Consider the following 26,616-nt stretch of genomic DNA (forward strand, 5'->3'; position numbering starts at 1 on the left):
TATGGTAAGCAATCACTGCTAAGAACCAAACTAATGTTGTGAGTGAGCAAAAGGAACAAAATGTCACATAATGAAGTCAAAAACATTAAAAACTAGAAACTATAAACAAAAAGATAGAAGACCTGAGGGACAGATTCAAGGGGCTCTTATGAAAACATTACTACATTCAGAAGCAGAAAACATATCACAGGGAATAACATGGGTAAGAAAAGTAATAATAAAAAAGGCAAAATAAAAAGAAATTTCTCTAAGTTAAAGAGTCCAAATGAAACTGAACATACCCTCAAAAGATTACTGAAATACTCCAAGGGTAAAGAGACAATTTTATAAACTTGCAGGAAAAAAATCCCAGATCACTTATGGTGGTAACTGAATCTAACTGGTATCTGACTTATAAATTATACTCTAAATTAGCAGGCAATGAAATGACAAAGCACTATTGAGAAAATATTGGAGTAATATTCTATTGAGAAAATTCTTGGAGTGAGATCCAAGAATTCTATGCCCAGCCATGATATAATTTAATGCAAAAGAACATTTTGGGGCAAGTAAAGATTCAATGTGTTGCTGCCCTTGGAACCCATCTGAGGAAATACATAGAACTATTCTAACCAAATAAAAGTAAATCAGAACATGAATCTCAGGATTTGGGAAAATAAGAGACTGCAAGAAACAGAGTTAAATATAAATGGGTGATATTAACGATGGTACTGGGAATTTATAATATGCCTTAAGACTTTTTTAAACAGAAAAGGAAATCCCTAATAAAAGTTTGAAGCAAAGATTCCCAACTATCTCATCAATGAAGTATGTAAGCATGTGTGTCCATGAGCATATGCACATGCTGGGGATGCGGTGGATGTACAATACAAAATAGAAAAATGAAAGATCTACCAGTAAGTAGGGATGGGAGGAACTGTGAAGGGAGGGGTACCGGGAGCATGGGAATTATGTAATTTTTATATATTAGTTGAGAAATCAAAATTTAGTAAGGAACAAGTGTGATAAACTACTCGTGTAATGAAAAATAGTATCATTTAAAAATTAACAGTGTGATAAAGAGATAAAGAAAATTAAGAAAAGTAAAACTAAAAAGAACAATAAAGAATAGCAAAGAAAAATATAGAAATCATAAAATCAAGTGTGTCAGGCATAATTACTGTGTACTGACTAGGTTCTCCTATCAAAAGACAAAGACTCTGATACTAGTTATAATATGAAACCCAGACATAAGGTATTTCTGAAAACACACAGAAACAAAATTACAAAGAAAGACTGAAAATTAAGGGAAGGCAAACATATACTTAGCAAATACAAAGGGAAAAAAATAAACTCGGCATTAATATCAACTAAAATGTAACTCAAGGTCAAAAGCATTAACAAGGCCAAAGAGGAAAAATGTAATGAGGAAAAATTAATTAACAGGTTGTGTATAAGTCATAAACATTAATAGATAAACATTACAGCAGCCATATATAGCAAAATCCCAGAAATACAAGGAGATATTGATGAAAACATTTTTAATGTGGAATGTTTTCAACATTCTTTCAGAATTTGACAGTTCAAGTATATAATTAAAGAAAAGACACAAGGGATTTGAAAAAATACAATAAACTATACAGGTTTTTTTCTTATATTCATGTAATACACAAGTTAACCATGTACTTGGCATAAGAGAAAACCTTGTTAAATTTCCCAAAGCAGGTTTCTTTTTACTTTCAAACAGGAAATCAATATTAAAAAGATTTTTTTAATCCTCTAATTATTGGAAAATTAAGAAACCTCTTCTACATAATTCCTGGTTCAAAGAGGAAGTCAAAATTGAAATCACAAATTAAGTATCCAACAGAGCACAGAAAAGCACTTTATATCAAAACCTACTGGATACAGTTAGAGCTTTGTTGGGGGGTGGGGTGGAGATTTATAACCTTGAAAGAAAACAAAATTACACAAAGTCATGAATATCATATTTGGAACAATTTAGATATTGTCTTTCCTTGATTTTTGATAAAATGGCCCCTGAGGCCCTTTCATTGATTTTCAGGATTTCTTCATTTGGACTATTTTCCTTTTTCATTCCGTCCCTTTGTCAGCGTCACAGTAAGAGCGAATAAAGCGATCGAGAATTTTTCTGTCTGAAATTGTGAAGAAAAATAGGATGAAAATTTCCATTTAACTATTTAAGTGCTAAATAGAGAAATTCTAGGAGGCAAATATCTTACAATACTACTCTATATCCAAATCTGATGAAACCAAAATGACCAAAGGATAGTATGTCTAGTGGCTAAAAAGGCACAGTTGTGTGATTATTGAGTAAAAAGAGCAAACTTAACGTTCCAAAGATCAGCAAGTTTTCATGGAAAGATCACAGGTTTAGGAATGAAACATGTACGTTTCAGTTCTGCACTGGCAAGTATTGGCAAGTCATTTGACCTCTCTTTTTTTAAATTTTCTTATGTTTGAGTGCAGGTAATAGCAGTTACGTTTCACGGGGTGGGAATGGATCAGGAATGCTGTGTGCGAGGCACCTACACAGTGCTGGCCCATAAAGACACTCAGTAAATACTATAGCTCTACCCTTTTATTATTGGGTTCACAGTAGTACATAGTGATGATAAATAATAAGACAATTATTCCAAAAGTTCCACTGAAGCCAGGGCTGTTTTTCTTCCCACCAATGTGGGTAGACTGCAGTTTTCGAGTGATAAATGACCATGGGAAGGCCCTTCAATTCTCTTGTCTCTATTCCCTTGTCTGGAACACAAAGAATCTTGCTTGGCCTGAACATCCGTGGTTCCCTGATCCTAATTACATATTTTTTAATAGTATGGAATGGAGCTGTAAAACTTTGCTAGTGCCCAGCAATTGCCACCTCTGCAGCCCAAAGCAAAAGAACCAAAAGAGAGGAGGAATGCAAGTGATGTCATGTTACTACCGTCAATGTTGCAAAGCCAGCTGAGGTCTATAGATCAGGTGTTTGTGTGTGTGTGTGTTCCTGTTTTCTCTCCAATTGGGTTTGCACTTATTTGTTTTTATGATCTCACATTTAATTTTGAACCATCCCTACCCTATCCAGACCTTTTCTGAGCCCAGCATTTTTAAATTGAAAATCTGTGCAATGCACTAATCTTCCAGTGCAATTCCACGGCTTGACCCCTGCATACATGTAACACACACCCCTATCATAGTGTAGGTCATGTCCACAGCCCCAGAAAGACCCATCATGCTCCTTCCCAGTAAATACTTCCTACCCCAAGACAGATAAGGTTCTGATTTCCTTCCTCATAGATAAGTTTTACCTGTTGTGGATCTTCAAATAAATGAAATAATACAAAATGTATTATTTGGTTTCTGGCTTCTTTTGCTCAGCACATGGTTTTGGGGGTTCATACCTTGTGTTGACTATATCAATAATTCATTCTTTTATTATCTAGTAGTACTTCATTATGTGAGTATATCTGTTTATGATGGAGATTTGGGTTGTATGCAGTTTGGCACTATTAAGAATACAATTGTTCTAGACATTTTTGTACAAGTCTTTTTGTGGGTCTTGTTTTCATTTTTCTTGGGTAAATACATAGAAGTGGAATTTCTGGGTCGTGGAGTAGGTATATGTTTAACTTTATGAGAAACTGCCAGATGTTTCCAGAGTAACTTTACTATTGTACAACTACCAGCAATGTATTGCTCCATAGCCTCATTACTGGCTACTGTTAGTCCTTCTAATTTTCAGCCTAAAATGTCTCTATCTTTCAATCTTAGATTTGACACAATCAAATCTGGAGTTGATTTTAAGAGAAGTGAAAAATAATCTTTTTCATACCAAAGATAAGCATATAAGATGAATCAAGTTTGGCATGAATTAATAAAAAAGATAAGATTATGTCAAATTTAATGTCAATTTAAATGTTCAAAAAGGCTGCCAGGTGTAACACAAATACTATCCATATTTATTATGTATAGATGCAGATTTAGGCCCCCATGACTTTGTTTATGCTGTTCTCTCTGCTTAGGAATGGCCCTGCTTCTCCTTGTCACACAATTCATCCTTGACATGTAAAGAAGGCCTCCTCTGAGCAGCCTTCCCTAACCCACTGTCAGCCACAGGGCTGGAGTACCCCTCGCAGGCATCTACTGGACCTACAGAGCACTTGGATTGCCAAGCCATCACAACTACGCACAGTCTGCCTCTGACACTGAGTTCTCTGAGAAGGAGGATTTGCTTTTTATGTATCTTTGTATCAAGTAAGCGTTATATATACTCAATCAATAAAGCTGATTGAGTGAATAAATGCATTTTTAACAATACTGAATACACCCTCAGAAGAAATACCCTTTGAATAGCCGTATTTGTGGAAGTTTTAATTGGAGGAACACACAGGGAGGGAGTCATAGCTGAACAATTCTGAAAAGCAGATTTCAGATAATTTTGTCTTTCAAGAGAGGGATAAGCAGGGAGATGACTGTCTTCAATATATAAGAGGCCCAAAAGGTGAGTTCTTGGGTGTCTGAATCACTCGGAGATTAAAACCATTTTGAAAACAGAATAGCCACTACAGACATCTAGTTCAATTTCTTCAGGTTGTAAATACAGAAAGTCAATACTAAATCCTTCCTTCTTCCCAAGCTTTATTTTGTGTCTTCCTGGAGTTTTCTCAGTCCCCCTCACCCTGCCACCGCCCCAACCCCCTGACTTAGGCCATTATGTTGATCCTGCCCCTTCCCCTCTCTCTTTCAAACTATACCTGAATGGACCCCTGTGCTGTCTAAGAGGGATAATCCCATAAAATAACTTAAGCTGTGGTGATAATGAGTCAGCCTAACAGATCTTCGAGGTTTGTATTCTCCTGCGTACCTGCTCAGCCCTGCCACAAGTGAGCACTGCTGAGATATTCGCCAGCTGGAAAGCATTGGTGTCATCCCAGACAGTGGAAATGACAAGAGCTTTCGGCTTCAGAATTCAAAAGGAGCCTCCAATTTGCTTGTCAGCCTCTGGCACAGCTGGCGTTGATAAGTAGGCCACTCTAAAGCAAAGCTAAGACAGAAAAACTAGAACCCACTGGAAGCAGATCTGACATGACCCAAGTCAGTGCAAAATGGCAAGGCTGTGGGGTCTGAGCATTGGGGTGCCTGCCCTCCAGGCTGTCCCAAGGAAACGAGGGAAGCAGACCAGCTAAGAAGAAACTAAAGCCTAGAATGGCCCTAAAGCTGCCTTGTCAAGTACCAGGTCATGTCTCAATTGTCCAGGGAGAAAAATCCAACTGGGGGACAGTGTTTCCATGAAGGATCAGCTTACCCAAGGAATCTGGAGAAAGCTGATCCAAGTGGAGCACTCTGAAGAGTTTCTTTTCACCCTTAGGGGACATGGCTGAGGCTCCTATTGCAAATGACACAGACAGAGGGTCCCAGCACCCAGCATGGTTTTCATGAGGGCCAGAGAAGGGACAACTCCATCTGTGTCCCAAGTTCTGCTTCCAGAAGACAGAAATACTCAATCTACATGGTCAAACATATGTGGCTCCTATAGGTGAGCAGAGCCCTGAAAAATGCAGATGATGGTTTTATACATCTGAACTAAAGCTGGCGAAAGTCTCAAAGAGCAGGCTCGGGTCACTGCATGCTTCTGCTCTGCCTCCTGGGGACAGCTGAGCAGTGGACCCTTTCAAGGAGCCCTCGATGTCCTTCTGAGCTGTCAGACTGGCCTAGAGGCATCTGTTAACAGGAAGGAAGTTCCCGGTGGGAAATACAGACTTCTGCTTCTGCCTTAGAGTGAGGCAGGATGTCTGCTGCTGGTACTTCCTTAAGACCCAACACTCAAGCTCTGCTAGGGGCTTTTGAGGCATCAGCCCTCAGTTTGTAAGGGTGGGAGATACCCCTTTCCCCCAAACACACACACAGGCATACCCATGCATATAGACACGCACACATGCACACACATAAAGCACACATATAACCAAGCACACACACACAAGCACATTCATGTACATCTGCTTTTCATTCTTGCCTCCAGCGGGGTTTCAGTCCGGTGTGGGGCAGCAGATCCATGAATAAAAGGGTTTTATCAAGGATTTCAGAGGAGCAAGCTCTTCTAATCATGGCTGTGGACAAAAGTTGGGGACCCTGGAAAGGGAGGAGACAGAGAGCTGCGGGAGGGTTACTGAGTAGCTGGTGGAAGCTCTGAGCTCAAGCCTGACCACAAGGCACAGAACAAGGCAGTGACCCCCAGGTAACCTAGAGCACAGGCAGGGTGAACAAGAGGGCCCACTGGGTACAGGGAGGAATATTAGAACCTCTATTATGTTTGTTTTTACTTCCTCCTTCCACATTTTGTCTGCTTTATAATGTACGTAATACATTAGTTTAGTGGTATATGCATACACTTTATATAAATATACAGGTCTGCATTGGGTCATGTGCTCAAAAATGAGGAGTTATAGGGCACGGACACTAGCCTTGGGGGCTGAGAGGCAGCTGTCAAACGAGTATAATTTCCTCTCCTTCAACTCCTGTTCTCTGAGTTGACACTTTCCACACTCAGACTGACCAGTTGCCCCTGAGATGTTCCTAAGTAGATCCCTGTCACCAGGCCCCAGCCTGGGATAAGTCCTTGTTACGTGGAATGAGCCAACAAGGTCCTAGGAATGGCACTTGCTCTCTTTGAGGATATGACATGTGAAGATACTCATGTACACTAAAAAGCCCGTCACAGAAAAGCACCACCACACAGGAAATAAAGGTTACACAGAACAAAACAAAACTATGAGACAGTATAAATGGCCACTGGAGAAATCTATTAACTATAAGAAAAAGTCACCCTGGAACAATTCAGCCACAGGCAAGTGAGGTCAGAAATGAACAAATAGTTCTGTTTCCCTCGTAATAAGTGGGGCTACTGTTACTGGGGCCTCTTATAAGAAAAATTTATTTTCAATGGGTGAGGTTTGCATAAAAATTATGGATTTTTTGAGGCAATATTTTTCTTTTTGTGAACATTTTACTCCAGTGTCTGGAAGTTGGAACAATTTCTACTTGGTGTAAAGCAGTGTATTATGACCTGCAAATTCATTAACAGGTAACTCAAGACCTCATCTTACCTTTGTAGGAAACACTTTGTAGGTACTCATCTAATTGAGAGGGAGTAAATGAGTTCAAGATCGTTAGGAAATCCAAGTAGGCTTTTCCGTAGTCACTCTGGTACGTGCTCTGCTTCTTTGTGCGGTCCTGATTCTTCATGTGGCTGTACAGTACGGAAGGGACTGGGGACGCCAGGGAAGGAAAGACACGGAGGCCGTCACCAAGCAAGGAACTCCTGCCCTTACTGGTTGAGCACATCCCGGACAGCCCTGAGCCCACCCTGGTGCCTACTTAACGGTACTGGAAGGGGAGGCACTGTGTGAGTGACTCGGGGCAGGCAGAGTGGCTAGGACTCAGCGCTGTTGCTGTGGGAGTGGGAGTGGGAGGGGTTGGAGATGATTGCCAGAAGGTTGAGTTTGACCACTGTTTTCAGAAAAGAAGTTTTCCCTGGAATTGACTCTTCTGCAGGTCAGCATGTTGGGATGATAGCATTCCCCACCTGCATTTGTTTCCCTTTCATGCCATCTCCCAGGCAGACTGAGACTCACACATAAGAGGCCTCCCCCAGGTACCATAGGAGCAGCAGTTTGGAACAAAGATGACATCTGTAGTCAGCACTATTGCATATTCAGACAATGGAGGTGTGAGGTGCAGACCACTTACATTTGATTCTGAACATTACTCATTTAATGAAGGTTCTGATAGTCATGGGGTTATGAGAGAAAAAAAAAGCAATGAAAATGATGTGAGAATCTGTCCACAATTTGTCCAGTCTTTGTAAACCTTAAGGACACCTTAAACACTGCTTCAGTTCCAGGTTGCCTCCTTAAAATGAACCATTGGCCAGGTGGAGGGACAGGGTGGGTGAGGGAACCAGACACCACCATCTGAGGAGTGTTTAGCATGCAGGAGACTTAGAAGGCAGACACTAAGATTTTCAGGGAATGATAGACTTACACTCTGTGGGAAGAAGAGAACCAATGGCTAGAAGTTGAGCAAGGAAGATTCTAACTGCTCAGAACCTTCAAACAGTTGAAATACTACGAATGAGGGAGCTCCTTGGGGACAAGCACTCCTCTGAAGAGTCTGAGCAGGAGTGAAATTGCCCCTTGGCAAGGATGGTATAGTGGTGACTGGCACAGACGTGAGGACTTAGAACAAGTAACTTCTCACCTGCCTTCTAGCCCCAGGTGCTAAGCTGATTTCTGTGTAAAGTGCTACTTGGCCCCAACTCCATGCCAGGAATCAATCACTCTCTCAGCATGACCCCCAAGAATCCTCTCAACCAGCAGTGTGGAGGTGGCTGGGTCACAGAACTTTTAAAAACTTTTCTGTTGAAAACAATAGAAACCTGGGTCATGCACACACTCCTCTTAAATCTAAAGATGCTTGAAGGGTGTGCCTTGTGGATAAACTTTCAGTGAATAATTGACAAGACTAATTTGATTCCCCCCTAATCTTTTTCCCTGTCTATTGATAGCAGATGAATCCTTACCTTCATATTATAATGGAGGGGGGTGTCTCTCAATCCTAACACCTCCCAGGTTGAGGATACACTCATTTCTTGGAATAAGCAGTCCATTCTCTGTGTGGCTGACTCAATCCTTGAGTTTGAGGCAAGTTACTATGGAGGCATAGTTTTAATTCCATGCAAGGACCACTGGCATTCTCAGCGACTCTTATTAAGATTAAGAGGAATTGTGGAACAAGAGGATAGTATCTATGAAGTTGCTTTAAAAGCTACAGGTGAAAAATAAAATAAATAAAAGGTACAGGTTCACTTACCTAGACCCTGAGAAGCAATTGGTAGGCTTGAGTAGCATCCATATTTGAAACTAAAATCCCGAAACTCAGGAATTTTAGCTGGAACTTGGTAATTGCGTCGAAATTCAGTGTCTGCAGGATGAGGAAGTAAGTTTTTCCATTCTAGAAACATCTGAGAACTTTGCTTAATCTTCTGAGCTGGAGTGGGGTAGAAACAAAAGGCAATGATTACTCCTTGTCATTTATTTCTAAATAGTGTCATATTTTCATTCCATTTTGCTTCAAGCACTAGTTTCTAACTTATCACACTAAATCTCACTCTTTTTATATTTAGAGGTATGGTCAATTTTAACCAAGAAATAATTTTCTGCTTTATCAGGCACAGGAAGTACATGCACAAGTGACTGGAAGGAGTTTCTAATGAATATATGTTGGTTGGGGAGGAGTGCTCTTTGTTCTCCAAGGACACAGGGGGCATTCCTCACTCCAGAAGGCCTGTGTTGTCCCTGGAGCAGGCACAGATGTTTTAGTTAGGGCTAGGGTTGCCAGGTAAAACATAGGATGCCAGTTAACTTTGAATTTCAAATAACGTATAATTTTTTAGTGTAAGATAGGATAAGTACTTGGTATTTATCTACTGTATATCATTCAAATTTAACTAGACATCCTGTATTTTTATTTGCTATACCTGGCAGCCCTGGAGCATGCATATCATCCCCATTATCTGGGAAGAACAACTCAGAGCTTATCCTTTACTGGTGGAGGGTTAGGCAACATCATTGTCATTAGTAGACAAAAGCACTTATTTCTTTGAAATAAATCTGCTAACAAATATTCACTAAATCTATAATCATTAGATATTTATTGAGCACTGATTGAATGCCAGGTTCCACAAGCACTCTACCAGATCCTAGAGGAGACAGTCATAAGCCATCTCACTTAGGTGAGTTCACCTTTAATTCTTGCTACACAATATTGGTTCAGAATTACACAACTCCAACTTTATTCAGGACAAAGAGGTTAAAACCATGGATGCCATGAGCAATGTCCAAAGAGTGCCAGTTTCTATTGAAGCTAAACTTAATTCTTGTTCCCAATTAGTTTTTCAATAGGTCTTTTCAAAATATATCCAAATGTACATTGTACATCATACAATATGTGATGTCATCTACTGGCACCCAAGAGTGTTTTGTTACTTTTAATTTAGATGACTCAGGAAGAGAGGACGAGGGTACTCAATGATCATGATGAATCCATAAGGTGTCCAAGGAGAAGACAAGGTTATAAAGAAGAGGAAACTCTAGGGCTCAAAATCAGAGATCTCTTAAAATATATTAGAAAATCATCTAGCATTGTTCCTAGTAAGCACCATGTATAACTTGTTTTTTGTAAATTACTAATAGCTTTATAGGAGAAAAACAAACAAATTTCTGTTGAAATACTTAATGCTCTTACTCAAAAGCAAATGTGTTCAGTTCCTAGATGTGTTTCGTGCCAAGGTTAAAGATAATTAAGCCATTATTCCACCTTAAGACTACCTCAAACAAATATGATTAGAAAGATAGATATAAAACAAAGACACATGGAATGTGATATCTTGCAAGCATAACACTTGGAACAATAATTATTACATGGAGATAATCCATCAGAAATACCTGGGATAGTTTTTCCAAATTATATCTGCTGAACCTCATCCCAGACATTGAAAATCTCTAGAAGTAGGAATTAGGCACTTATATTGTGAACAAGCTTCTCATATACTTAAGAATCATTGACTCAGAGCCTTGAATAGGTGCTATAGAAGCCCAGAGAGAGTATAATGAGCTCTATTATGGAAAGGGAAGGAAGATGAGAATTAAAGCAGACATAGCAAAGGGAGTACTTTGACAAAGGACCAGCACTGAAGCAAAAGGTGCAGTGTATCATGAAATGTAGTCTGGTTGCTGGGTGGGGAAATGTGTAAGGTATGCAGGGTGGGGAAAAGTAGCTGAGGGGGGAAGCAGGAGAGAGAAGTTAGGAACCAGGCTGTGAAGGGTCTGAAGGGGTTTTTCTGTGGACCAGCATGGACCAGCATAAAAGTAGAGCAATTGGAGATGAAGACCCAGAAAAGACAATAATCAGGGCCTAGAATTACTCCGAGTTCCTTTGAAGATAAAGATGAAGCTATATTTTTCATTGATCCTTAGTACTTATCACAGTAATAGACCTCATTAAATATTTACTACATTAATGAGTGAACAAAAGAAAAATTAGGACATAATTGCTATGGATTAGCAATTAATCTGAAGCACACACTAGTGACTGCCTATGTGATATATGCTTAAAATAACTCTTAGTTCTTAGTTCTCAACTAATGCTTTCATTGGTTTTATAAAATTCTCTTCAGCATTCTTAAGAAGAAAAGTTCCTGATACAAAGGGGCCCAACGAACACCTTAAGTCCCCATAGTGATACTGAAGTATGGACAGACAAGACAATGGCCTAGGGCTAACCACCCTTCCGAGGCCTGGATTGTCCCTGCTCCTCAGGAGCTCAGGCCCCATTAGTTTCTTTTCTGTTTAATAATGGTGACATATATATACTACAGCACTTAGAGACCAAATAGAGAAACTGGCCCCTTCAAGATTAAGCATGGCATCTGTTGAAAGGCCCAGTTCAAACATAAACCTACAGCAAGGACTATTCAAAACCACTAGGACCCTTAATCTATAGGCAAGTGAGAACCAGTTTTGATGCTTTTATCTGTTGCTCTAAGTCATCCAAGTAGAGTTCTCCAAGCCTGAATTTCTTGAGAAAACAAGCACCTTTTAGTGCTTCTCAATCATTCACCATAATTCAATAATGAGGATTCTCAGGTAAGACTTGATCCCTGAGCTTCCGAGGCTTAAAGTATTAGAGAAACAGATACAGAAAAGATAATTACAATATTATGTGATAAATGCTGCAGAAGAGGAACTATACAAACATTTCAGAAGGCAATTGATCCCAACTTGGGGGATGAGAGAAGACTCCTGGGAGAGAAATGGAGCTTACATTTATACTTAAATGATGGACAGACATGGGCTTAAAGAAGAAAAGGAGGGGCAGTCCACAGGGAGGCAGCAGTGTGTGAACAGGCATGAGGCTGCAGGGGGCTTAGTGAGTCTGGAAGATGGAAGGCAGTCTCATAGTGTGGGGACTGTAGAGGAAAAATGCTGGAGCAGTGGGCAAGGACCAGATTGTACAGGACCCTGAGGGCAATGGGGAGTCATTGAAGTGTTTTTAGCTAGAAAGTGATTGTCAAATTGTACCCTGGAAATTCACTATATCTATAGAATGGGCATTGGACTCAAGGAGACAAAACCGAAAAAGGGAGTTGGATTCAAGGTCATCCAAGGGAGAGACATTGGTAACCTGAACTAAGGCAGGGGCAGTGGGAACGGAGAGAAGCAGATGGAATTAAGAGATTTAGGAGGAGTCTTGATAGGTTGTCAGCATTTATTTATACAAGGGGACATGGTAATTTGCATATGCTGAAAGGACAACTTTGGAAGCTCAATGACATCTTTTAAGAATGCTGGCATTTCAGATGTTTTTCTGTGACCCTTAATGTTTATCTGCAATTTGGAGATCTTCTGATTCCATCCCCTTCCTAACCAGAGATCTATTTAGCACAAACTTGAACCAAAAAAGCTCTGGATTCTGGTACATCAGAAACAGGAGAAGGGTGTAGGGAGATTCTGGACCTGAAAAAAAGGAGAGGTTCAGGGAGAGTATGCCCAACAAGCAGGAAGCTCTCAGTCCCTTCCCCAGTGCTGCTCTCAGAATGCAACAGCCAGTGTTTATCTTTCTGGAAATGATCTACAAATACTGGCATTTGGGGGTTTCCCAACAAAAAGAAAGCTCACCACATAAGTCAAGCACCAGCCAACAAGCCACATCTCTGTATGTAGTTTCCAATCAGATTTGAGTATACCCCTCCCTTGTAAATTTTGTGAACCCTGGAGCTTAATATTTTGGGTAAATCCACTTTAAGGAAAAAAAATTCCACAAAAGTAAGACTTAAATTTTATTAGCTTCATAGTAAACTGCCTTCACTCCCTTGTAAATATGAACAAAAAGCCTCCAGATCTTCATTAGACCATTAAGACACAGAGAAAATAGAGGCAAAGCAAAGAACAGATGAAAACACTAAAAATTTAGTATATCATAAATATTCTAAAATTTATAACAGAATTACTACATCTATAAAACAAGAAGAAAACAATATTTTTACAAAATAATCAGAGAGGAGAAGAAAGAAAGCTTGGAAATTTAAAGCATGAGAACTGAAATTAAGAATTTAATATAAATTGGATTAAAAAGTAAAAAATGTTTCAAATAAACATAATAAAAATACAAAGAGAAAGATACCAGGAGAGAAAATTGGAGGATCAAACCAACTCACAGGAGTCCCAGAAGAGAACAGAGAAAAGTAATGGGAGACAAAGAGGAAAAGGGTATATGGGAGCTATTTCTAAAATCGAAGGACCTAAGTCTCTAGATTGAAAGATCCCTGATTGTCCAACATAATAAATGAGATTCTCACTAATGCATGCAAATGTGAATTTTTACAGTGTCAGGAATAGAGAGAAGATCTTAAAAACTTCCAGGAAAAACATTTGAAAGAATCAGGAATCAAAATGGCATCAGTCTTTTACATACCAGTCCTGGGTGCTAGAAATCATTTGGGGGACCTGAGGGAAAATGATTATCATCCTAGAATTCCATACCCAGCCAAACTATCAAGCAAGTATAAGGAAGGAAAGAAAGACATTTCCAGATTGGGAAGAACATACTCAAAAAAGTTCCTCCCACACCCTTTTTCATAGGAAGCTACTAGATGATGTGTTTTAACAAAATGAGGGAGGGGGAACAAGACAGAGAAATATGTGGACTCAGGAAATGAGATTCAGGGCAGGAAGAGACCAGAGAAATGACCAGAATGATGAAAAAGGAAGTCCCAGGACACAGTTGGGCAGCAAATTTACAGAGCAACTCTTTTAGACTAGAGGAGAATGATGGAGGGTGTCAACTCTCCAGTGAAATCTTGAACTGATAGAATGTCTAAAGCTGTATTTGGGGAAAATCTTGGTAAGTGTGCAATAAAGTATTTGAAAAAATTAGTGACAGGCACATAGAAAACTAAACAAATGAAAAAAATTAACTCCAATTAAAAAAAGTAAAAAGAAACATAATCATAAAATACCACCTGGCTCAGCAGTAAATGTTTACATATCGTAATACATCATATCATCATAATCACAATAACCCCTAGCATTTGAGTTAACCAAAATTTTGTAATATAATTGTATTGAGAGGATGGACGGAAGGAGAGTGAGGAAGAGTTATAGGAGAGCCAAATCTTCAATTGCCATACAGGAAGTCAGTAATAATGTCTAAAATTGATGGACAAAAAAATAGCAGGATGAGCACATTATTTTAAAATACAGAGGATAACATAACAAAAAACAGCTGAAGTGACTGAAAATGATTGTCAATGTGGAGCAGGACTGGGCATGGGAGGGGTGGGTAAAGAAACTTCTGCTATTCATTATAAGCCTGTAGGAAACTTTCAAGTATATGCATGAATTGGTTTAATAAAAGTTCTAATTTTTAAAAATAGTAAATAAGCAGTTAAGAATTGGAAATAGGATGTTTAACTCAATCCCTTCATCTTCGCCTGGCTCACTTATCCTTGTCCTTCAGCCCAAGAAGCCTTTCCTGGCCTTCCTCCCCAGGTTCAGCTAGATGTCCCACTGTGCACACCCACAGCACCCTGCATATCCCACAACATGCACCATTTTATACTTGACTGTTTCTGTTGATAAATTGCCATTTTTCCATGTCTGTCCTGTGAGTTCCTTCAGTAAAGAGACAATTGGGACTCCAGTGCCTAGCGCATTAGCAGGAAAGAAGAGAAATTGACACACTTACCTTCAGCTCTGTCCACAAAGTCTCTCCTAGTATGGGAAATAAACTGATTTGATATGGCCTTCCTGACCTCATCCATTGAAGCAGCGATTTTCCAAGGGAGGTAGCTCTTCACTGACTTTGAGTGACCTGGTGGTAGTGTCCAGTGAAAGACATCCTATCAATAAAAACATAATTTTCAAGAAAATTCTCATGAGTTCACCTAATGGTGTGTTAGTGCATGTGTGTGTGTGTGTGTGTGTGTGTGTACATATTCTTTTAAGTCTTTTCTGCTCAGGCACCATGCAGATGCTGTGTGTGCAGGAGCCTGTCCACAAAAGCCATCAGTTTACCTAGCTATTGGTTTACATAGGCACATTGTCACTTCTTTAACTTTTATGTTGATGAAAAAATATGTGATTGAAAAGTCAAAAGAATTGTGTGTGCCTCCAACTAGAAATCTTCAAATAAGACCAGAGGAAGAGAAGACCCGTGAATTTTAGCTCTGGCCACAGGTAAGATAGCTGCTACTTTGCCTTCAGAGCCCCAAGCCCTCTCTCCTCTTTGCCTCCAAAGAGATTTGTGATTATAAAACTTGGAACCTCCACCACGTCTTTCCATCTTCCCTCTCTTTCATCTTGCTTCCTATTTCCCTGAGAAAATTGAAGCCAACAAAGAGAACCCACAGAGCACACCACACCACCTCCCAGCCACGGCATCTGTGTTGGCAGAGGAGCTGCTGGTCACCCAGCAGGGCCTGACCCAACCTGGTACCCTCAAGCCTGCATTTACTTGGTCTACTCCAGCACATCACCCCAACAATTCTCACCTCTCTCTTGGAACTTTCATTCCTCCCTCTCTCCTGGGAGGTTGCCATCAGTATCCAAGCCTGCCTTTATTTCTCCTGTCTTAAAAAGAAAATTCTCTCTTCATCCTACTTCCCCCTCTGGTTACTAAAATATTTCTCAGTTTGCCTTTACGCTAAAATCCCTCAAAATAGTTAGGGACACTCACTGTCTCAAATTTGTCTTTCAAGTTTCTTTTAATCTTCAGGTTCTCCCTCCATCCCCTTCTTTCCCTTATAATTTTTCAATGTGAATTTCACTTTAATTTAAAAAATATTTTTAAAAACAAGGGGACAGGGGAAACGTAGTTAGAAATAAATGTGAAAAGGTGGACAAAAGAGTCTAAGAAGAACCATAACTGTAGGTGATGAAGGATCTTTGGGATATATTTAAATTCTCAGTATTGGATTATTGATACAGTATTAAATTCAGCAGATATGCAGATGTTATCTTACTTGACTGAAGCGAGAACTGTGGCTCCCAGTTTCTCCTGGAGTCCCAGCTTTGATCACATCTTCTTTGGAACGTAACTTCCAAACGTACTCATCATTGTGCTGTGTCTGATTGGGGAGCGGGTCGCTAAGTGAATATGTGTATCCAAATCTTCGGGCACTTTTTTGACTACAAGAAAAGATAGTGGAAATTAGAGGAAGGGATTAAATACTAAGTCTCACAGCAGTACACATGTCAAAGAATTTCACTCATTACATTTTTTTTAAGATTGGCTGGCTTACGACTCAATGTCAGAAATCATTTAATTTCCAGAATTCCCTAAGAGAAACAAATCCTGGATCCATGGGAGGCCTAAAATGAGATTTTAAAAGAATAACAATAGGAAATTCATTAATTTTTTAATTCATTTTTTAAAGAGCTGAGTACTTTCTGTAAAAACAGTACTTTGGTGTCACCAAATAGTCGGTGAAGGAAAGTTTCTCTCTATAGAAGTATTCCAGTTAAGAAAAGGAAGAAAAATAAGCATTGGGTTATCACTGGCTTATGAGTCCCTGGGGAAATAATGCACTTCAGGCAGTGACCAGCAGTTTTCATTCACAGCTCAAAAAGAGGGACAACAAGGTATGATGTGCTAGATGGACATATACAACATCACCCATTACATATTTTTTCAAAATATTCAACCTAAATATGATGAAGTTTTTGGAATGTCAGATTACAGGAAATACATGAAATGAATATTTTAATAACATGATGGGAGTGAAGTCAGAAAAATGCAGAACAATTATCCATTTCTTCAACAAAGAAATTTTCAGGAAAAAAAGAGGGGAAACCTGTAGATTAAATGATAAAGAAATATAATAACCAAATGGAATGTGTAGACCTTATTTGGATTCAATTTCAAACTGACTATTTTTTAAATTATGACACAGTTGGGCAAACCTGATTGCTGATTGGCTATATTTGATATTAAGAAAAATTTTAGGTGACATACTAGTATTGTTAGATATTTTTAAAGAATCCTTATCTTTTAAAGATACATCACAATTATTTAGAATAGAAATGATATATAGTTCCTGGGATTTACTTCAACATTACCCAGTGGGAAGGCTGGGTGGAGGGTGCACATAAAAGTGTCCATGTGTTCTTGATTATTGAAGATGGGTGATAGCTGAAGATTCATTGTATATATCTAAAATATTTCAGACTTTTTTTCAAAAACAGGGCTGGGTTATGTTCAGATTATGTCTGTAAGAACAAAACATCTGAAAAGTGGGATACAGCTGAGTGATGGACTATTTTACTTGTCATCCAGATGTGTGGTCCTAAATCAAACAGAAGTGATCACAGGTACACAAAGATTCTCCAAAGGGAACAGAACACAAGTAGCTTTAAAGGACTGATTTTCAGATCTCCAATTCTGGGTATACTCTCCAAACAGTCACCTGCCTGAGAGCAAACCTGCATAGCTATGGGTCCTTTCTTTCCCACAGCCCTTTCTCCCTTCCCCACTCCACCATAGGGTCTTACTAAGGTGCATTACACCTCAACTGGGATAAGCCTCCAATCGAGAGAGGTGCCCAGTGGAGGAAAACTTTGTCCTAGATTTCAGGGCAGCCTCCTTGTTATCCAATTCCACACACTTGCCTAGGTCTCAGGCTTACTTCTGAGAGAATGAAGGGTGAGCCTATAGACTGTGTGGGATATTCTGAATTTAAGTACATGTAGTGGCATCACTGAAAGTAATATCTAGTTTTTCATTTCCTAAAAATTATGAAATGTTCATTCCTTTTTAGGGAGAAGCATCTGGAAAGAGAGCAGAGAATATAGAATGCTTAAAATGCCTCTTTTCCCTACATATTTAAAGTATTTTTTCAGCCTTTTAAAAATCTCTAGTATATGTCCTCATTGGAAAGAAAAGCTCCGCTGAGTAGATGAAGCAGTAGAGGATAGTAATGCTGATTCTTTTAAATATAACTGGACTCTTTCCCAAAGCTACCAAATTTTTGAAGATTCACTGGATAAAACTGATACATAAAAATCTTGTGATTTTTATTCAGATTTTGTGTTTATCTTTCAATAAGGTATTTAAATTTTATTTTTAAACCAAATTATATTATGAAATATTTACCCCAATGCAGCCAGTCTTCATTTTATTATATGTTGTAAAATATTAACAATACATGCTGGCTTGCCAAACAAATTAATTTTCAACACATACAACTTTATCTTTTTAAAATACATAATAAATGTTTAAGTTGGTATCTAAAGAATTCAGTGAAATTATTTCTGATTTCTATATGTGAGTATTACTTAATTACTCCCAAATGTTAAGCACCAAAGTTCTAGACACTTGAGAACATATTTAATAAGGAACATGTTGTTTTTTATCATACTCCTTACTTCACAGATAACATATATTTCATTGCATTATTTTTATTACTTGGATATAATTCATTATATTAGACCTGAATCTTTTTATACTTCTCTGTCCACTTTCAATAATCTAACCTAAAATATGCATTCCATAATTTATCAGTAGTTTTCATAATATTCATCAAAATGTATATTAACATTTATTTGAACAGAAAGTGGAGTCAGATTCTATTTTGACTGTAAGTAAACCTAGTTTTTCTTGTTGGTTTGATAACAAGGGCTGATTTTACCAACAAGGTAAGCATGGTGAAAACTGTATAAATTAATCTTCAGCTCTAAGATTTTGATTAAAATGTATTTTAAGTATGTGATGATAAAAGCTTTTTATCAAAAAAGATTGTATTGGAAAACATGTATTGAAACTACTGTTCCCATTTTCTAAGTCCTTTTTGAGTATATAATATTAAACAGGTTTCCTCTGAGTGAAAGAGTAGCATGTAACTTATAGTCATTTGTTAAGATGTGCCTTTTCAGTACACTTCTCAGAAAATGAGACAGGGACTCAATAACTGGATGACAGATCACCTAATTATTTGCTTTCAATAAAATTGAATGAGTACCCATCCATGGTGTCACCAATCAATCATTAAAGATATAACTTGGAGTTTAGAGTGTAAATGACACTAATGAGACCCTCTATTCATGTCTTCGTATGTGAGCAAGGTTTCTCAACACTAGCATCTACAAATGTAAAAAATTTTTTTCAAAGAAGCAGAAAAAAATTAATGCTGAATGCAGTCTCATTCCAAAAGTAGTAATACTCAAAACTAGATACAAAAACTAATTGAAAACAAAACAGTCTCATTTATTTCATTAAGAAGAAATACCAAAAAATTTACTTTTTGTATTTAGTAATTATTAACATTTGTAATGTATTTATTGCTTTCAGCAAGTGTATTCTAAAAATAATTGTGATAATTCAAAACTTAGGGTCACACAACATGTTTAAAAATTAATTTCAATTAAAATACTAACATAGTTGCCAGGAAGTATAATGGAGCGATCAATAAATTGCTTTTAAACACAAAATATGTTATAGCAGGGTAACATTCTATGGAGGAAGTAGAGTGGGAGTAAGAGTTCAAGAAGGAAAAGAGATGAAATCAATTCTATATTAAAGAGCTTGTTTGTGCATTGTTTAAAAGGATCATATAGTCCAGCCGACATGGCTCAGCGGTTGAGCATCGACCTAGGATCCAGGAGATGGAGGTTTAATTCCTGGTCAGGGCACATGCCCAGGTTGCAGGCTCGATTCCCAGTGGGGGGTGTGCAGGAGGCAGCCGATCAATGACTCTCTTGTCACTGATGTTTCTATCCCTCTCTCTCCTTCTCCTTTCCTCTCTCTGAAATCAATAAAGACATATTTTAAAAAATAAATAAATAAAAATAAAAGGATCATATAGTGTGTATCAATTTGCTAAGGTGTTTAGATTACCCACTGGTTATATTCAAAGAAATGAATTAACAGTTTTATTTTTTAATGTCAATATTCAGGATGGGCTTGAAGTTTTATCTTTTGCAACTATTTAAGTTTATGATGAAAACTTTTCTTCGAAATTAAACATTTCAGTTTGAGGCCCACTGACCTAGAATTCATTAGTACCCATTTGTTTCTGGCTTTCATCCCAATTGTTTCTTCTTCAGATAACAGTTACTGTCTGGAAAGCTGGCAGAATCATTATTGTCAGAGGATACATCTCCCAGTGAAGGGACATAATGGGACTCAGTGGGATAGCCAATATCTCGGAAGTTGAGTCTTGCAGCCCTGAGGAACATCTTGCTCTAGTCACTGTGCTAGTGCTTTCATTCTGTCCTCTGAACCACCACCAACCATACCACTGAGCCACAGAGCCACAGATGACTTGTTACTTGCCTCAGGTAGCAGGATAATGCAAGTCAGAGCAGGGAGCTGAGGTTAGAATCCGTTTCTGCCTGACTCCACAGCCATGGTCTTGCCAGTACTCCATCTGACTTCTTGATAATTTGAACTTTTAAGCTAAAAAGATCCCCTTTATTGGAAATAATTCACAGAGTAAACCCAGGCAAGTGAAGGGTCTCCATGTTAATTTCCCACCTACCACTGATGCCATGAAAGATGCCAGGGCTTTCCTGGTCCCACTCTCCCTCATCTGCCAATGAGCTCAGAGAGGCAGCTGACAGAAATTCCCACCGCCCACGATTCAGGTGGAATTGGAGAAGTTGCCAGCCAATATTGCTGTAGGAAGCAAAAAGTGGAGAAGTGAAGGTAAGGGTGAGGGGATTGTGGCACTAGTGTTGATAGAAATGCTAACAATTGGTTATTCATCCATTCGTTCCAGTGTCATTGCCTGCCTACTATGGCTCAAGTAATGGATTCAACTCATTCTCAGTATTTACACGGCACAATTCTACTAGCCTACTTATGGCTTTACTGTAAACCATGACACACAGTTACTTGAGGAAGAATCCATGGGTCCATGTTCTTAGTTTTCCTGCAGGAGCTTTGGACACTGTTTGAAGGGGGAACTCTCTGGTGCTTGGAGAACTGGGCATGAGTAGGTCCAAGCTGTGTGCATTTTTCATAAGCCCTCTCTGGTTCCTCCTGCTATTTGTTTTTAATTCTGAAGAATGGAATACAAGTGAACAAACTAAAGTGTGACTTAAGCGGGGGTGTACCGAGTTAAAGCAGGTGCTGCTCCCATCTTAGGCGTGAATGCAGCCTTCATCGTGGTGGCATAGGGGTCCCAGTAGGTATCACCTGCCAAAAGTACAGTGAAACACTTTTAAATGGATCAGACCAACATATATTGATCAAATGTTGTTTTAATAATTAAAATAATTTTGCAAGAGAAAGACATTTTGGATTGTAATTTTGAGCCTAGAGGAATAAAGGCCAATTTGTGGCCTCTCCTAAGGGACAAAGCTCAATTTAATTATCTGAGTTTTGCCCCTAAATAAAAATAGGTCTATTGTTTTTCTTGAGAATTCATACATGCTATTTTAAAAACTTTAAGCAATATGTGAAAATATAAAGCAGAAAGTTTATTTGAAATTCTATCATCTTAAAATGCTCACTATTTCTGATATACTGACCAACTTTTCATATATCACATTAGACAAACCTGTAAACCCATGAAATGATTGTGCACAAAGGGGCTCAGAGTTTGTATATCAGGATTCATTATGGAATCTTCTCCTTGTTCTTTCTCCCTGTTTATTATCACCCGCCTCCGTGGCCCTCCTCCCAGGTAGCCCATGTGAACAAGTGTGCCTGTTTCTTTCCAGACTTTTATACCTGCTGATATAATCATATACTGACTTACAGATACATGTATAAATACATTGACATATGGCTTTGGTTTTCACTATTTTTTTTACAAAAATGGGCTCCTGAAATCTATATAATTAACCAATGTCACCCCAATAATTCAATAAAAAAGTTTTTAAAATGGGCTTGTATTCCACAAAGTGCTCTTTTCTTCTCTGTCATATAACAGTGTTGTATGGGAAACCCCTCAAACTCAGCCAGGCTAACTCTAATTCATCGATTGTAATGACTGTGCAAGATTCTGTGGTATAGATGTTATTTAAAATTCTGAGTGGGTGAGATCAACAAGGAAGGAAGCATAAGTAAAGGAGATGAAGCCTGGGGCATGCAAATGTCAAGAGGTCAGGGAGAGGAGGAACAGCCAGGGAAGGACACCGAGAAGAGCAGTCAGCGAGGTAAGAGGAAAATCAGGACTGTGCAGTGTCCTGAAACCAGAGGAAGAAAGTATTCACAGGAGGAAAGGATCACCTCTGGCGAATGCTGTTGGCTGGGTCCAGGAAGATGAGGACTGAGAATTCACCATTAAGCGGACACTAGCAACAACAAAATCTATCTTCCCCACCTGCCCATTATCAACAAAGCACCACCAAATTTCTTGGGAATATATATTTTAAATTTAATTCAGTCCTCTCATTCTTCATATTTGAGCAGTTACCTGTTGCTTTTTACATTTCACTAGAACCTGGGTTGAAATGTGCCCTTTAATGTTTGAATGTCTGGGGTCCATCCCGTCACCTCCAGAACACTTAGCCACTTCATTGTACATTTGCTCCCACTCACTCATCTTAAATACAACAGCTGCCAAGGATTGTTCTCAAATACCTCTTCAATTTTCAAATATTCGTAAAGTCTGGACTGGCCAGGGTGGCTCAGCGATTGAGCATCAACCTAGGTTCCAGGAGATTGTGGTTCAATTCCCTGTCAGGGCACATGCCTGGGTTGCAGGCTCGATCCCCAGTCGAGAGAGTGCAGGAGGCAGCCTGTCAATGACTCTCATCATTGATGTTTCTTTCTCTCTCTCTCCTTCTCCCTTCCTCTCTCTGAAATCAATAAAGACAATTTTTTTTTTTTTAATCTGTATGCCACTGCTGAGCGTATAGAGCCCTAACCAAACATTTCATTTTTGCCACCTGTGTACTTCTTATTGTTCACCGCCACATCTCTCCAACCAGGGCTTGTGTTTAATTGATCCTGAGCAGGGGTCTGCTTATCTGTGACTATTTACCTGCCACCTTCACACAGGTTGAGTTTCACTTCCACCTAGAGGTTTCTCCGATCAACTAAAGCCTTAGCCCTACATGTCACACTCCATATGTCTGCTCACGATGACTCCTGGTACCCACACCCTGATCTCATTCTACGAGAAATCTCCTTATCCATTGATACTCCTGCTTTAGCGGGAATTATTTTATGCTTTAAAGCATTTTATCCCAAAAGCAGAATTAAATGTCCTAAATTAAGAGAATTTCAAGCATGGACAAGTAAGTGGAAAGAAATTGTGAGAAGGTGATGCTTTTCAAAGAAGTCATCATTTAATTGATTGGAACCTCTGAAAAATGCCAACAGCCACAAGAGGCTGGAAAAGGCAGGGAAGGGTCCTCCCCTAGGGCTACCAGAGGAAATATTTCTCCAAAACCTTAATTTTGGATTTCCAGGCCTTCAGAATGTGAGAAAATAAATTTCTATTGTTGTAAGCCATCGGTTTGTGGTAATTTATGGCAGGCCTTGGAAGTAATACAACACTTAAGAGCTCAATCTATAGTAATAGCTTGATAGTAGTTAGCCCATAGCAGTCTTCCTCAACCTCATTTTGGGACAAAGCTTCAGGCCTACCTTCTGAAGGGTGCCACTTCTGTAAGGGAAGATGGAGTAGCACTGAGTGGCTATAAGAACCCTAGACTGAATGTGAAGAGGAAACTCACCTAGGGGAAGGGAACTTTGGAGCAGAACTAATGAGACCTGGTAATCAAATCAAGGTGTCAAAAAGCTGCCCTTCCTTCTATTCTAAGCAGCTGGGATCCTCCTAACCAAGTTCGCAAAGTCTAGGAGGACAGGAGAATAATTTTGTGCATGCTGAGTTTGAGGCCCTACATGACATCCAAATGGATCTGGTAGACAGCTGAGTATTTTAGGAATATCCCAGTTAGAGTAAAGGCTGGAGAGCCATTGACATCTTCATGGGCTTGAAGTTTTATGGCAGGGATGGTCACTCACAGAAGGGTAAACCCAGAAGGGTACATCTAGAGGATGCCAACATTTCCCAACAAGAAGGAAAGAGAAGACAGTGAAAGATACCAAGACAAGGTGCCTCCTCTTTGCCCTGCCACCAAATAGAAACTAGGTGTTTTACGTATTTTTTGTTCTTAATTATTTTCATTTTCTATCCTCAGTTTACAAAGCGATTGAATGGAATGGAAAACATTTCATTCATTCTCATGAGACTACAATTCTAGCGAATTTGCAGTTGAGCAATCCCCATTGCTCTGTAGTCACTGTGGCACCGCAATTACCCAGCTAGAAGGCTGCAAGGGGGTGTTACTGCCATAAGAAGGACCAGGATGGAGCTGACTACACAGTAATTCATGCCACCAGCATCACAGCTAGAGTGGCTCTCCCTCCACTGACACAAAAAGCTGAGTTAGTAAATTTACCACATTTGCATGCAAAATTAGTTTTAAAAGCACTACATCTGTTAAATACAAAATCGCTTTGAAAGAAAAATTAGCAAAGGTTACAACCAACAGCTGGAGGCCATAGTTCTCATTTTCAGCCTCTGCTACAGCCACTTGTGTGTGTAGGTGGGGCACACTGCCTCTGTGGATCCCCTTGGGGGTTGTGTCCTGCGTTCTGCACCTCCGCACTCTCTGTTCTGTTTTCTCAGGGAATCAGGACGCCTCCTGGGTCTGCTGTCTTCAGAGCTTCCCAATCTCTCTTCCTACTTTGCCTTTAGGTTTTTTGTCTGGGAAAAGTCCCTGGTTTTTCCTGCCCCATCCCCCAGCCAAGCATTTCATGGGGTATTTAAAAGCACCTGAGCGTTTTAGGAGGGGACTGGCAGAAAGAATGTGGAAGGGTTGGATAGAGGCAGCCTTGGCTCTAGCGTCTCCCATCTCCAGCAAAGACCCCTCCTGCCCCCGCCGGCCCGCAGGGTCCATGGTCTTACCTGGCCGAGCCTTGGGGCCACACTGAGAGGGGTACAGGGCCTCGGGCCCAGGCTGCGCCATTCGTGCCTCAGTAGGAGTCGTCGGGCTCTTGCTCCAGCTGGGTGGCCCGCGGCAGGCGCTGCGACGCTTTGTGACGCGTCGCCATGGAGACGGACGCGGGCCGTGGGTCCCAGGGAACCTGCGCAGCCCGCGCGGGGGCTGGGGAGCCGGCGCGGGAAGCAGAAGGCGCGCTTCTAGTCATGTGGGTACCTCGCTTTCGCACATTTGTTTAGCTTTCTTAAACAGTCTTGTGTAGTTGGGGAGAGGAACAAAAAGGGGTGTAGATGGAAGAGAAAGACGCCAGGTTTTCAACTGCAAAGTTTCATTTATTTATAGTTTTAAGCTTGAGCAAAAGAGGACAGATTTGTCACAGATCTTTGTAGGAACCAAGCAAGAGGACAAAGCCACAAGAAATCTCGTGTAGGTAGAGCCAGAACCAGAGTTCCTGAGATAATTTCATGCTCCCAGGCAGGTCAGTCCGCACAGGAATTGGGAGAGGACAGGAGGGTGAAAAGTGCTCTTGGGAACAGGAGGTGGCAGGCAAGTTTGTGACACCTTTCTCTCTCAAGCCAGGCCCATCGCGTTTTGTAATTCTGCCCCTGCAGCTGAGACTGCGTGTCTCACCCCATGTGTGTGAGTTTTCCCGGAATGTGGAAGGTTTTTATCCTCATATTCTTGGCAACTACCTGGTAATTTGACACATAGTAGGTACTTAGTAATATTGAATGCCTCCAGGTTAAGACTTCTGTCTATGTTATTAAAAGGAATGAGTCTAATTAGGACTTAGTAGTGGCATCTAAATTAAGAAAGTTATACCCAATAACAGATTAATGTGTAGGAATGGAGAGCTAATTACCATAGCATAATTTAAGAGAAATGTTTTTGTTTTTTTAAATACAGCAGTGAGTATGTAGAATTTTAAAAGTGAATTCTTATTAATATCTTACATTTGTCTCCTCCTGGGTAAGTTGTGAAGTGATGGGGTCCACACAGAGTGGAGAGCTCCTTGTACTTCCTGCCAGGGGACCCTTGGGGTATAGCAGAGACTTCTCTGAGCCCCAGTTTCTTGTCTGTAAAATGAGTCTACTAGCACCCACTTCACCAGTCTGTAAAAATGAATACTTCTCATGACAGTTTATCAATTGTAAAGCCACACAAACCTAAGGTCTAACTTCTCTGTCTTCTATTCTGATCTTCATTCTTATCATTTATTTCTTCTTTAAAATGGATTTTTAGGACAGGTTTATTTTATTGTGAGCACTAACAGCGCAGGGCAGGGCCTCCTGCCTTTGAATATGGACTGCTTGAGGCAACCCTTTTCAATGATAAAGTAGACTTTTTTTCCTTTCTTCTTCCCTTCCACAAATACATACTATGCACTGGAACCGACCTGCATGATGACGTTAAGGGCAACACCCTGGGTAATATGGGAGCTCGATGTTGTTCTAGAAGAAGAAATGTCTGGGCTGAGTTCTCTCAGATGCCTGGAAGGCAGCCAGGGAAAGAAGGAGAGGTGCTGTTATCAGAAAGGGGACCTGGCCCTAGTGGGTCTGCCCAGGGCTGGCTGGTAGTATGTGGGTTCTTGAATTCATGTAGGAAAGATTTC

At 39.7% G+C, this 26,616-nt stretch overlaps 1 protein-coding gene across 3 annotated transcripts; it reads right to left on the reverse strand.

Annotated features, from left to right (window-relative positions):
* Positions 1-1,503: 1,503 nt before the first annotated feature.
* Positions 1,504-25,119, reverse strand: TEX26 (testis expressed 26). Of its 3 annotated transcripts, XM_081127881.1 has the most exons (7): positions 24,971-25,110; positions 21,159-21,240; positions 16,070-16,235; positions 14,794-14,947; positions 8,860-9,036; positions 7,095-7,256; positions 1,504-2,135 (listed from the first exon to the last, which is right to left on the reverse strand). In XM_081127881.1, exons 1-7 carry the CDS (start codon positions 25,029-25,031, stop codon positions 2,074-2,076), a joined length of 864 nt encoding a protein of 287 aa, XP_080984007.1. In that variant the 5' UTR covers positions 25,032-25,110; the 3' UTR covers positions 1,504-2,073. The 3 variants fall into 3 exon arrangements, with proteins under 3 accessions (XP_080984007.1, XP_080984009.1, XP_080984008.1); XM_081127883.1 differs by lacking the exon at positions 21,159-21,240 and having other exon boundaries at positions 24,971-25,119; XM_081127882.1 differs by lacking the exon at positions 7,095-7,256.
* Positions 25,120-26,616: the final 1,497 nt, after the last annotated feature.

The sequence above is a fragment of the Miniopterus schreibersii genome (genome assembly GCF_964146895.1).
Source record: "Miniopterus schreibersii genome assembly, chromosome: 2".
NCBI classification, from domain to species: Eukaryota; Metazoa; Chordata; class Mammalia; order Chiroptera; family Miniopteridae; genus Miniopterus; species Miniopterus schreibersii.